Source organism: Antennarius striatus, chromosome 2 (genome assembly GCF_040054535.1).
Source record: "Antennarius striatus isolate MH-2024 chromosome 2, ASM4005453v1, whole genome shotgun sequence".
Classification (NCBI taxonomy): domain Eukaryota; kingdom Metazoa; phylum Chordata; class Actinopteri; order Lophiiformes; family Antennariidae; genus Antennarius; species Antennarius striatus.
The window spans coordinates 22,007,501-22,020,000 of record NC_090777.1 but is presented as its reverse complement, the minus strand read 5'-3'; the positions used below and the strand labels follow the sequence as shown (position 1 = coordinate 22,020,000).

Below are 12,500 nucleotides of genomic sequence, written 5' to 3'. Positions count from 1 at the left end.
TCAGAAGACCGGAAGTAGGTGGGAGGAAGGAGTTTGTGGTTTTCCGGTCATAAGACGCGAAAGAGAAAATAGAAACACGAGAACAGTCAAAAAAGAAAATAAAACGGGAAAATTACTCGTCATTTTAACGTTTATGACTTAATTTAAACAATTTAAAATTGTTGACCTGCTGATATGTTCTTAGCGTTTTAATGTCCTGTAACAGAGGAGCTGGTCTGAATTGACGACTTCATCATTTCAATCTTCATTTAAGAAACTTTGAACCGTTCATCGTAAAAACTACCTTGGTAGATCATATGTGTATATAAAATTTCTCCTTTTATGTTTAATTAATACAATATACTTATCAAATCGCACCTGTGTAGATTTTATCTGAATCTGACATTTACAAATTAAAATATACCAAATGCAAAATTAAGAATGTTCGGAAGTAGATTTTCAAGAAGCCTCGTGGAGAGCTGGCGTCTCAACTAGGGTGCACCCCACCATTCGCCTGTAGCAAGCTGAAATAGGCTTCAGCAGAACCGTGATCCTTAAGGCAGATAAGCAACTGTAGATGAGACAATTGCAATCATCCAAGAAAATAGATGGGTAAACAGACATTTACAAGAACATTAAAATCAATCATGTATTTTTCTGTATTCTCTAGATACAGGAAAATAGTTATCAATAAGTGTCAATAAAGTTCCTGAATGAAATAACAGGCATAGTGACAGAATATTTTCAGATAGTCATATTGTCAACTTTTATTTCCTTTATAACCTCATAAACATTTCGCATTGTATTTTCTTACAGAAGGGCATGAAGGGAAACAGACATGGACAGGATGGAAGGCAGTGGCCAGCCACTAACCAATAATCTGTAATCAGTCAATACTCAGTAATACTCAACAACCTGGACTCCATAGCCAGAAACAACAACATACCAGAGTTACAAGAAGAATACAGAACCGTGCTGCTGTCACACTCACAGAGACGATGGCATGTGTTATGGCAACTAGAATCCAGTGGTTGCTATGGTAACAATACTACGAAGCCAGCATTTGTGATGACTTGCTAGTTCCTGTGAGAACATGCTGTACCAGAAATCCGGTGGCTACTGTAGCAAATGAGATACAATGATAGCATTCAGCTAACGCTAACATAATTTGTTTCATGCTTTAATACTGCCTCCATAGTAACAGAAGCCAACACTGAGCACTTGACGTGTGAGGTTAGAAAAACAGCATCATCAAAAGAAGATAACGATAAACTATGATAATAAATTGTATTGAAAGTTAAATAAATATGAAATTATAGACAGGAACTGGACATCAGACCATTCTCAGATCCAAACACAACCAGAGAGAACTAGATGTAATGAAAAAGAACCGGTTCCAACACTAGCCAGAGAGAACCAGATTAAACTAAGCCAGATCTAACCATAGAGAGCTTTGAGTCAGAGTTGAGACTCAGATGTCCGTACGCCAATAGAACAGTGCCGTAGTACTGGAGAATAAGCTAATCACAGCTACATGTGGACATCATTTAAGTTTACTCACGTCACTGGGATGAGTTACGCAAGAATAATCAAATCATCGCATTAGAAAAGCGAGACACAGGTTTGTAGGTGGAATAAAACAAATCATGCAGATCTGTGATGATCTCTATTAGATAACAATTTCACCAGCTCTGTGCACACTGGACTGATACAACACACCACTGTTGAACTGGTTTGGACCAGGAAGAACCACACAAGTCTTAATAGAAATAAAAGTAAAATAATTAACACAAAAAATTAAAAGTTAAAATCTTTCTTCACCACATCAATACAGCTGATGATGATGAAGAAATGGCTGAGTTACTGGCCTTTTCCTTCCATTCCTACTGATGGAAGAGACGATTACTCGCCACTGGAATTTGTGAATAATGCACCACTGGAGTTCGCTTACGGACATCAAAAACACAAAGTGACAACCAGAGCCTCAAACAGACTGAGCACCATTGAAGCAGCTAAAAAGAAAAAGCTAAAAATAAAAAAAAATTAAAAAAATTAAATCCCAGAGTGTTATAGGTGGATATTAACTTTTTGCATATGTGTGTGTCCAGTTCAGGATGTGTTTAGCCTTGCTTAGCACAAGCCTGGATGCAGAGTGACAGACTGGCTTTAGCACAATATATTTCCACTACCTGTACTGTACTTGTCCTGTTGGTGACCCAATCAAAACACTGAACAAGTTTCCTTTCAAAGAATGGTTTTGTTAGCTAGCAAAAGACTCAAGGCAGTTTCTTATTTCTCAATTTTGAAAGAATGCAACCCTCATGTTAGCATGTACAAATAAAATTGTACCTCTAACATTTTTAACACCTCCAAACCTTTTGATGGTATTTAATGCTAAGCTAGACAACAACACATTGAAGTATAGCTGCTGGTTTTTAAATTACAACTGCAGATAAGCATATAACATAACATTTAGAGAGGTGGATTAGCATATTTTAAAGCTCCAAACCCCAAGCTGACTTAGAAAACACAAGAAGCTAATATTCCCAAGTTTTTAGTGCCAATCTACCAACACTTCTGAATCATTTGCTGGTGTGCTGACCAACAGTTGCTGCATTGAGACAGGCTAATAGAGTTAAAGCCCCAGATGAAGCTACTGCTAACTGCCTGTAGAAGTAACTTCTTTCATAAAGCACAAACTTAACGCTCACTGTTTAGTTTAAAATAACTTGTGCTTGTAGTACAAACTATATCTATTGTCAATCTTGGCTAATACCAAGCTAAACACTGAAATGAGGGCAGTATGTTAGACAGTAGTGTCAGCTTGTTTTGTGATGTTTAACAGGATTACTCCGTGGTTTGATGTCTGAAATGGACACACAGACAGACAAGAAGAGGATTTATACAAATACCAGGATGTTCCTTTAGTATTTACCCTGTTAGCTGTGGACACAAGATGGCCACCACTGAAATCTAAACAGTCTGTTCGGCTCCGGCTGTTTGGGGGGAACAGTGAGCATAACCTTTAACCATAACAGAGTTACATGACCAACAAGTCACAGGAAAATAAATTATATTTACAAAAACCTTTTGTTTTCTTCTTGCTTCAAGCAAACAGCAAAAACAACCCAGAATTGGGAACACGGAATAAACAAGAAGTTTGTGTCTTCAGTTCATTATAGATTCATTAGAATAACAATAATTATATTAATACTTTACTGTTTTACTACCAAAACACTTTGTGGGTGTTTAACTTACAGAGACAGAAATACTGGGCTCAGATGGGCTCAGTCTAATCACTGGAGTCATTTCCAGAAACCATCACTTGGAGACATTCCCAGTCCAGTCTAGACACTGGTTCCAATCTGAAACTTTCCAGATCTCCATCTTCCTGGGAATATCTCTTTAACTTTTTACATCACACACACACAAAAAAAAATTAAAAAGAAAAAAAACAAACAAGTGATGATGTTATGACATCACCACACAGACAGACACCCAATATTCTCCCAGATCACAGTTGAAGCTCACTGACACCAAAAAACACAAAATAAATTTCAAAAAGACTGCTGTAAATTTAAAAATGGCACAAATTAAAAAGAGACTTTGTGCATCAAGTCAGTTTCACTGTCACCAAACAATTCAACAAGATTTGTTTTTAAATTTTGAGTTGTAGTATTTGATGTTTTCTGTCACAAAGTTGAGAGACTGACTGAAAAATTTCCGGTGCTAAAAATTTTAACATACACCATAACTTTTACTGATATTCATATATACATTTCAAATGATATACAAATTATAAACTTTCTTACTGTAGCACTTTTATTCTATCATTTCTCTGGATTAATTTTTTACGCTAGAAAATTTTCAGCCTTGAACTGGAAGATAATTTAGCATAAATTAAAGTCATAGAAACACATCAAAAATTATCAATTACAGTTTTCATAACAATCACATCTCTAATCTCATTGATATCACCTGCTTCCTGCTTGTTTGCATTTTTAAATAGTCGTTTAAACACTTCACTCATTTTAACTTTTGATAATATCAAACGCTAAACAGACGATTCTACAAATCTCTGTGTGATTTGGGTCATCATGAACCACTCAGTGGATTTTCATGATTCCCAGTGATGCTTTACAGCAGGGGGGCTTCAGGTAAAACCAGTCCAGAGCAGAGGCTGCTGGGAAACACAGTTCTTCTCCAGACGGGTGATTAGATTGGTAGCTTTGGATGTCAGAGAGCAGCAGTGAGGGGTCAAAGGAATCTTTTGACTTTTCAGTTCAGGGCAAGTTTAGGAATTTTTAAAAAAGTGCATCTAAAAAGTCTTTTTTGACATTTTAAAAATCTCTGGACATTTTCTTCATTCCTGTTGTTGGGTTTCAAAAACATGAACGATCTTTAATCTCTTCTTTTTCTGGCGAAGCACAGTTGGAAGAAGAAACAATGGCATCACATGTCCATGCTGTTGTCACTACCACAGTTATCCGCAATTCATGTAATACTTATTTCATCATCAGGTTTCAGACTAAAAATCTGTGAATGATTAGCTACTAATTAGCATTCTGCTAGGGAAGTTCAGATGGAGTCTGTGGCTGGCAGAATGTTGAGATTAATGCAAGTAAAAAGGCAATGTTAAAAAGCCCAATTATCTGCAACAGCATTTCATCATAAAAGCTAATTTCATTTTTGTCATAAAATAGTTGATGTCTCACTTGTTTTCATTTTTCATGGTGTGGTCAATGTTTTACAAATAATCAGTGGCTGCAGACAAGCTAACGTTAGCTGCAACTCTGTCTGCAGAGGTGCCACTGTTATATTTGTTGTTTGTGCTTGAGCATCCACAGGGAAGACCAAATTATTTTAAAAAACCCTAGCAGGGTTTATATACAGTATATATCGGGAGGCTAGCTGCTTTAATGTAAAGTTTTTTTACTATGTGAACTTGGACTGTTACATTGTATAGACCTGGACTCTTTCATTGTACAAACCTGGACTAGTTCATTGTATGAACCTGGACCATTTCACTGGGATCTGGATGTTTCACTGTACAAACCTGGACTGTGTGTGAGACCTTCTGCATGTGTCTGAGATTTAAGAAGTCCATATTTTTCTCATTTATGACCTCTGAATAATTAATTGAGTAGATACAAGAGTTTTGTCATTGTCCTTCCAGATTAGGGGATCAGGGAATCTGTTCAGCTATTTCTAGATGTTCTGATAAAAGCCAGGTGAAAAATGATAATGTAATCTGACAGTTAACTAGAAGTTTACATTAGTTTATATGTGTCTCATGTTTCCTTTAACCTTTTTGGTGAATTACCCAGTATGAAGCACCAATTTAATGGTGTATGATGAAGACGGTAGACCAGTGCGCTGTATGATTGGTTGAGGTCCAGGAAACATCCAATCAGAGAGCTTCAGGCTGCTGGTATGTCCAATATTGGGTCAGATTTCTGAATGATGCTGTCCTCGTTCAGTAAAAATTCCTGTGAGGCTCCGCCCACTACAATAAGTCATTGCACAGGTGAAAAATAAGGTGGTAACACCATGTTGTGTTTACAGGAATCATGCAGATGAACCACACAACTTCAAATACATAGAGATTGTGTACTAATGGGTAACTAGTCTGGTACTGATTTCCAGTAACAACTGATCTTCATGTAATAACCTCTTCATCCTTCCTCTTCCAGTAGAATCACGTGTCTTCACCCTCTGTTGTGACTGCTAGCTCCTCCCCCTCCTCTTCCAGACTCTCCACGATTGGCTGGTGTATTTGATGCTCCTCCCCCCTTCCAGCCCTGGACAGAACATCCATCCATCGTTGCTGAAGCTCCTCCCCATCAGCACTGAAGAAAAGGGTCAAGTGACTCTGAGAGATCTTGAAGGCGTGGCGCCTCTCCAGGCGGTCACATGACTCAAGGAGGGAGACCTCGAAGCCAATCAGAGGCACGCTGCGCTGTGCCTTTACATCCTGGTCAGGTAACAATAGAGTAAAGTTATTAATAGCTGTTAGTCAGGAGGCTAACACTAAGCTATGTATGTAGGGCGGGGTATGTGTACCTGTGGCGCGCCATAGATGTAAAGCACCAGCGGCTCATTTTCAGGAATGACGAACCACGCCTTCTGCCAACCCCGCCCCCCTCCTTTCTCCATGTGGTGAAGAAAACTACAAATCACACTGTTCTCTGCAGCCAAAGAGGCCTGTTTCTATGGAAACCAGAAGAAGAGATTGCTGTCATCTCATTCCCATTCAAGCTTTTTATCAGCTTTAGCTGATGAAAAGCATGAAAAGGTGAGCAACAAACACATATGAATTGTGATGTCACAGTGATGTCATACTTACCTCCAGAATGGACTTCCTCCTGGAGTTACAGCTGGACAGCGTGCCAGGCGAAGGCGACACCCCCACCAGCATGGTGTAGCAGTCGACACAGACGCGGTTGGTTCGGTTGTTGTCATAAGACAGGCGAGCACGAAACTCTGAACATTTCCCACAAACCACCTGGATTTAAACATGACATTGTTTTATATACTAGCAAAATAGCCAACATCATGCAAGAACAATTCAAGGTCAACCGAAACTCTTTGCCAGAGAGCTAATATTACTCTAGCTAGATTTCAAACCAAGAAGTTGTTAAACTATTATGCTATGAAGAGCAACAGTAGGCATATGAATAGACGCCCTACAGCCAATCAGGAGGCATGCTGAAGTACGCACGTGTCCGCAGGCTTTACAGTGATGTCGTCTCTTGGTGATGGCGTTGAATGGCTCCTGACATTTCATGCACAGAGTCACCTCCTTCTCTCTAATGGGAGTAGGAGCCCTCTTCCCCAGTTCCACACAGCTCTGAGAAGCAGAAACCAGTTAGCACCATCTACTGGTTAAACGTCATCAGCGTCTTTTTGACGCTCTGATTGATCAGTCATCAGTTATCAGATTTACCGGAGAGTGAGGCGGCATTGTGTCCTCGTCTCGCAGCGAACAGTTCAGATATCTGAAGCTCTCCATCGTCTGCTCATGTCTCTGAATGGTTGCTTGGATAGCCTGACGGGACACAGACATACACACACACACACACACACACACACACACACACACACACACACACACATATACACACGAAATACTTATGTGATTCATATTTAGGGGGAGAGGCTACAGGACATGTTTGACTGCCTTCACTGTCATGACAAAATAAAACATTTTTTGTCCAGAATGGCAGCAGCATAAAATAAACCTGAGCAGTTTTTTGTTAATTCTTCAACATTAATAGAAGAACTGCAGCTATAACGTGTAACTTTAGCCAGAGTTAGCTACAAATGATATGTGTCATGGATACAGATTAACCTGATGTTGTTTACCTGAATCCAATCCTTCTTTTCCTCCTCCGTCCTGCAGAGACACAGACAGAGAATGAATCAGAAAGCTACCTCTACTGGGAGGACTGGGTTCCATTAAGATGTTCCTCCATTCTAGAATTAACTGTAAAACCATTTTGATTTAGTTTTAGGTCCACTGTATGTTTGATTATGTTTACCTGCAGATCTAGAGGGTGTTTGATCTGGCTTACCTGGCCTGCAGCTCCAGGGATCTCTGTTTTCCAGACACCAGGAATGTCCTGGGAACAGCAGCACTGCTGGTCTCCTTCAGCTGGACAGACAGACAGGTGGAGCTTTCATCAGAGGACACATCAACATCCGTAGGTGGTGTCAATCAGCTGATGATGTCTCACCTCCATACCATCCACATCTATACGAGCACGGACGCCATACTTCTGACCAATGAGGCGCAGCTTGGGGACACAGTACAGCAGCCGGTCGTTAAACTGTAGAGAGGAACAGACGTCATGAATCGCTGCTTCATCAACAACAGATGACAACAGTCAGATACAGTAGGTGAATACCAGAATCAGGTAACGGTCCTGGGATGTCCCGTTCTTGTTGGACAGTTTCAGGATGTGTCCCTCTTTAATCAGCTCATTGGTTGGGTTCACGATGTCTTCTTCTCCTCCTAGCAATTCGTACACCTTCAGCAACTTCCTCATTCTCTCCTGACAAAGAGATGGGTGATGTTTTATTTATTGCTGCTGGAGATTTTCTTGCAAATTATAAATAGATTCATTTATAAAGACAGCCTCTTGCTTTTGAGTTTTGGCTGACATGATATTTAAAGACACATGAAGGACCAACGGGAAACAATGAATATAAAATTAACAATAGTCTGGACTGGTGTCCATGACAACAGAATCAACTCCATCAGGGAGGCAGCAAAAACCACTATCCATAAACAGAAAAGGACTGAGGGACCAACAAAGATGTGAAAACAAAACAGAAAACAGACAATCCCAACAGCAGGAAGGTGGGACCCTTTCAAAATAAAGCTCATTATCTCTAAGCAGGTCAACTCAATACATTAACACAGAAACACTTCCATTAATCAGAAATAGAGGAGCTGAGGTAATGACACAGTACATGATGTCATCAATGTGATGAAGGTCATTCGGATTTTATTGGTCGTCACACATTTAACAAGTTTAATTAGATTAGAAGAACTTCAGTGACAAACTGTCAGTTATTAGTGACTCAAGGCGACACTTCTGTGCTGTGAGTTTCACTCACCATCTTCCTGATGGCAGCGTTGGAGTGTTCTGCCGCCGTGGCGATGAGTTCCAGAGATTCTGCGGGGACACACAGGATAGTCACATGATCTAGTGTTTTCTCAAAATTTAGGAGGAGCTAATGATGCTTCCAAAACATTTAAGAATGTAAGAACTATAACATTATTATTTACAACCAGTATCCTGGAACTTCACGGTGAAACAGTGTTGTTGTGTATGTTGGCTGGCTTCTAACCAGCTAGTGTGAATACCTGGACTAGCTAATGTCACATTTGTGGGCTTACTGGCTAACGTCACTCTGTAGCTCTAGAAAGACAGGTTGGCTTGGTTCTTTAAGTACAATTCAAGAATGTGAAGAACTCCATGTGTCATAGACATCAATGTTTGAGTGTGCTCGTTTTACATACTCTGTGCGTCCCTGTAATCCGGGGCGTCTTCGGGTAGCCGGTGTAGATAGTCTTTCAGCAGCAGCTCATAGCGAGGGATCCTCTGGACTGGCTCCAACATGTGATGCTGCAGTGTCAGGTTCCCACAACGCTCCTCCCTCTACACAACAACAACAACAACAACAACAACATACGTGACCACACATACACGCAACAAACACTCAGAGTTGCAGGGTCAAAGAGTCCACACCTGGATATCCTGGATTATGGTCTTGAACTGAGCTGATCTCTCCATCCAGGTGTTCACCAGCTCCATGGCCCGGTCAAAGTTCTTCACATACTCGCCATACATCTTCAGGAATGGAGCCAGCTTCTGAAGGATGTCCCCGATCCGAGGGTTCGAATCCCTGTACACAGTTTGGTAAAAAGATTAATCAGCCAATCAGCATCAACAGAAAGCCCCTATAGAAGCACCAGTACCAGAAAGCCTGTAGGTGGTGTTAAAATGAACACACCTCCAGCATCCTGAGAAGCCACTTGGAGATCTAGAATCTGATTGGATAACGTTAAACATGTGACCATTAGAGCCAGAGAGAAAACTGCTGCTGTCTGCTTTCCTCCATCAGCTCAAAGTTAAAGTGGGAGCTGATGAGGTTGTTAGTTGGGGGTCCTGTTGCTCCTCCCTGAGCAGGAAATGTATATTAAATGATAGCTTCCAGGTTAGCATCACTAGCACCCAGCACAGGTTTTACGACCTTTTCATGTCAACATGACAAATGTGGATGAAAAACTGAGGGAGAGAGAGAAATCTAAAGAACAGTTGTAGACCATCCCCTCTACTGATGACGTCACCCACTTTAAAGATGACATCACCACCTCAATTGTAAGAAATCCTGCAATACACACCCATCATAAAATTCTGAACCCAATCAAAATGAATGCCAAAATGGTAACCAGTGTAGATATTTGAATGTTTATTTAGCCCAATAAAATTCAGAGTCTGCTGACCCATTTAAATTTTTACTCGTTTTTCTATATGAAGGGATTGTAAAGCAACAAGGCGTTGGAGAGACTGACATCTGACCAGGGTAATTTTAACATAATTTCTTACAGGAGAGTATTTGAATGCTCAACCCTAGAGTTTTATTTTTGTGTACATCTACAGCAGTGGTCCCAAATCCCCGGGCCACGGACAGGTACTAGTCCGTGGGTCATTTGGTACCAGGCCGCACAGAAAGAAAAAATAATTTACATTACTTCCGTTTTATTTATTTTGGAATCTGAAAGATGTTTTATTTTGAAAAGTGACATTTATGCGGAATGACGCACAGACGAATACATGCGTCTGTCCTGTTGACAAGTCTCGGTCACGTGACAGGCTACCCCTAAATTAAGCACCCATGACCGCGCCAGTGTACTGGATTAAAGTCAAGGAAGATTATCCTGAGATCGCCCAAAAAGTATGGAAAACCCTGCTTCCATTTCCAACCTCCTGTCTTTGTGAAGCGGGATTTTCTGCAGGGACGGTAAAGCAAACCAAACTGCGGAGTAGACCAGACGTATGGAACACACTTCAGGTGTTTATAGAGATATTGATTATCAATTTATGAAAAAAAGGTTGTTTATTGTCTGTTGATGTCTGCATTTTAAAATAAAACCACTGCAGATGATTTATTATTAGACTACCGTGGCTCAGTGGTATCAGGGGTCGTCCAATGATTTAAGATCGGCGGTTCGATCCCCGCTCCCGCTGAGTCATTTGTTGTTGTGTCCTTGGGCAAGACATTTTACCCTCCTTGCCTCCAGTGGGGCACTCGCTGGTGTGTGAATATGTGTGATTGTTCCGGTGGTGGTCGGAGGGGCCGTAGGCAGATTGGCAGCCACGCCTCCGTCAGTCTGCCCCAGGGCAGCTGTGGCTACACACGTAGCTTACCACCACCAAGTATGAATGAGGAGTGAATGAATAATGGATCCAATGTAAAGCGTCTGTGAGTGTCCAGAAAAGCGCTATATAAATCTAATCCGTCATTATTATTATTACAGCTGTCCTGGCATCATTAATGATTATCGAGCAAATGAAGATGAAACTGGTCGGTGGAGCAAAAAAGGTTGGGGACGGCTGATCTACAGGACTTGTAGCGCCATGACGACACCTCTGAGTCCTCCTCACCACTCATCCATGCGTTTCTGCAGTGCCGGCAGCAGGAACTGCTGGTGGAAACAATAGATGGAGCAGATGTTGGAGAAGATTCCCTGAACAACGTCACACGGAAAGGTGGAGCGAGAGCGAGCCTCCTCCAGTAGGCGGGCACAGAACACCTGCAGTGGGAAGAGTCACAAGTCATAGACATGTAAAACACACGGTCCAAAGAGGCTCTGAGCAGGGGTCTCACCTGGTCCAGGAGGTGGAGCTTAGAGACGTAGGCGGTCTCTGTGTGCAGCAGTTCATTAGCAATGTTGAAGACTCTCTGCTGGACAGAAAGCTGCACAGAAAGAAAGAGATGATGGTTTATGTCATGTGACTGTCTTTCCGTCTGTCTGTGTCTGTCTCACCTCAGTTGAGTCCTGTCTGTCTGTCTTCAGGGGGGGCAGCACCAGTGTGAGCTCCACCTCCTCCTCTTCCAAGTCGCTATCTCCCTCTTCAGATAACTCCCTCCTCCTCCTGGCTCCTCCCCCCTCTCCGCCCTCCCCTGCGTATGAGGACGAGCTGGAGAGGCGGGGCATGAGGGCGGGGCTGCACGGGTACGGGACGCCACTGTCATCAACCCCGACAAAGCAAAGCTCCTCACTGTGCGATGGCGAGCTGATGCTATCGATGCCACTGTCCCGATTGGCCAGCTTCCCATCTGTCTGTGATGATGGGAGGGACAAACGCTCTGAGGGCAGCTCTGATTGGTCGAGCTGTGGCTGTTGTTGCTCCCTCATCTCCACAGCAACCACGTCATCCTCCAGGTGTTTCTCGGAGGCGCTGTAACCTGATTCCATGGAAAAGCGTTTCTGATGATGGTCACCATGACACGCCGCCACCAGCTCTTCGTCATCATAATCATCATCATCGTCATGGTCACTGTCTCCCTCTTCTCCTGCATCCTCCAGTGTGAGATCATCAGCTGGCTCAGAAAGTGGCTCCTCATCAGGATGGGGATGGAGGGGCAGTGATGAAGATGGTAGTGATGAAGGTTGGGAAGAAGTGGGTTCAGGAAGGCGGGGGCAGCCCCCAGTGATGTCGGGGACCACAATAATCTGCTCACTGCAAAAAACAAATTTTTGTTTAAGTGGCGTAAAGATGACATCATTAAGTCTAACCAATCACAACTTACCGCTCAAACTTCTCGATGAGAGAAAGGACGCATGTCGCGGCGCCATCTGTGTGGGTGGGTGGGGTTCTGCCACCACGGGGGTCTGCTGGGAGGGGTCTGCACGGCGGGGGAGGGGGAAGGGGCTTGTCAGGAGCTCGGAGGCGTGGTCTTGACACCCCTACCTGTTGCTGGAGGTGGGGAGGCTTTGGTGGCAC

The 12,500-nt window shown here is 42.3% G+C and overlaps 1 protein-coding gene across 1 annotated transcript in view; it reads right to left on the bottom strand.

Moving 5' to 3' along the window:
- Positions 1-718: 718 nt before the first annotated feature.
- The window catches only part of fgd1 (FYVE, RhoGEF and PH domain containing 1), a 17,099-nt gene continuing 5,317 nt past the window's right edge, over positions 719-12,500 (bottom strand). Inside the window, exons 3-18 of the mRNA XM_068339923.1 lie at positions 12,307-12,499; positions 11,540-12,236; positions 11,380-11,469; positions 11,157-11,305; positions 9,237-9,393; positions 9,008-9,146; positions 8,602-8,660; positions 7,887-8,033; positions 7,716-7,808; positions 7,554-7,633; positions 7,345-7,375; positions 6,926-7,027; positions 6,701-6,829; positions 6,326-6,484; positions 6,043-6,189; positions 719-5,953 (exon numbers count right to left, since the gene is read on the bottom strand). Coding sequence (XP_068196024.1) covers positions 5,678-5,953; positions 6,043-6,189; positions 6,326-6,484; positions 6,701-6,829; positions 6,926-7,027; positions 7,345-7,375; positions 7,554-7,633; positions 7,716-7,808; positions 7,887-8,033; positions 8,602-8,660; positions 9,008-9,146; positions 9,237-9,393; positions 11,157-11,305; positions 11,380-11,469; positions 11,540-12,236; positions 12,307-12,499 — 2,648 coding nt within the window. The 3' untranslated portion in view covers positions 719-5,677. The remainder of the gene's footprint in view (positions 5,954-6,042; positions 6,190-6,325; positions 6,485-6,700; positions 6,830-6,925; positions 7,028-7,344; positions 7,376-7,553; positions 7,634-7,715; positions 7,809-7,886; positions 8,034-8,601; positions 8,661-9,007; positions 9,147-9,236; positions 9,394-11,156; positions 11,306-11,379; positions 11,470-11,539; positions 12,237-12,306; position 12,500) is intronic.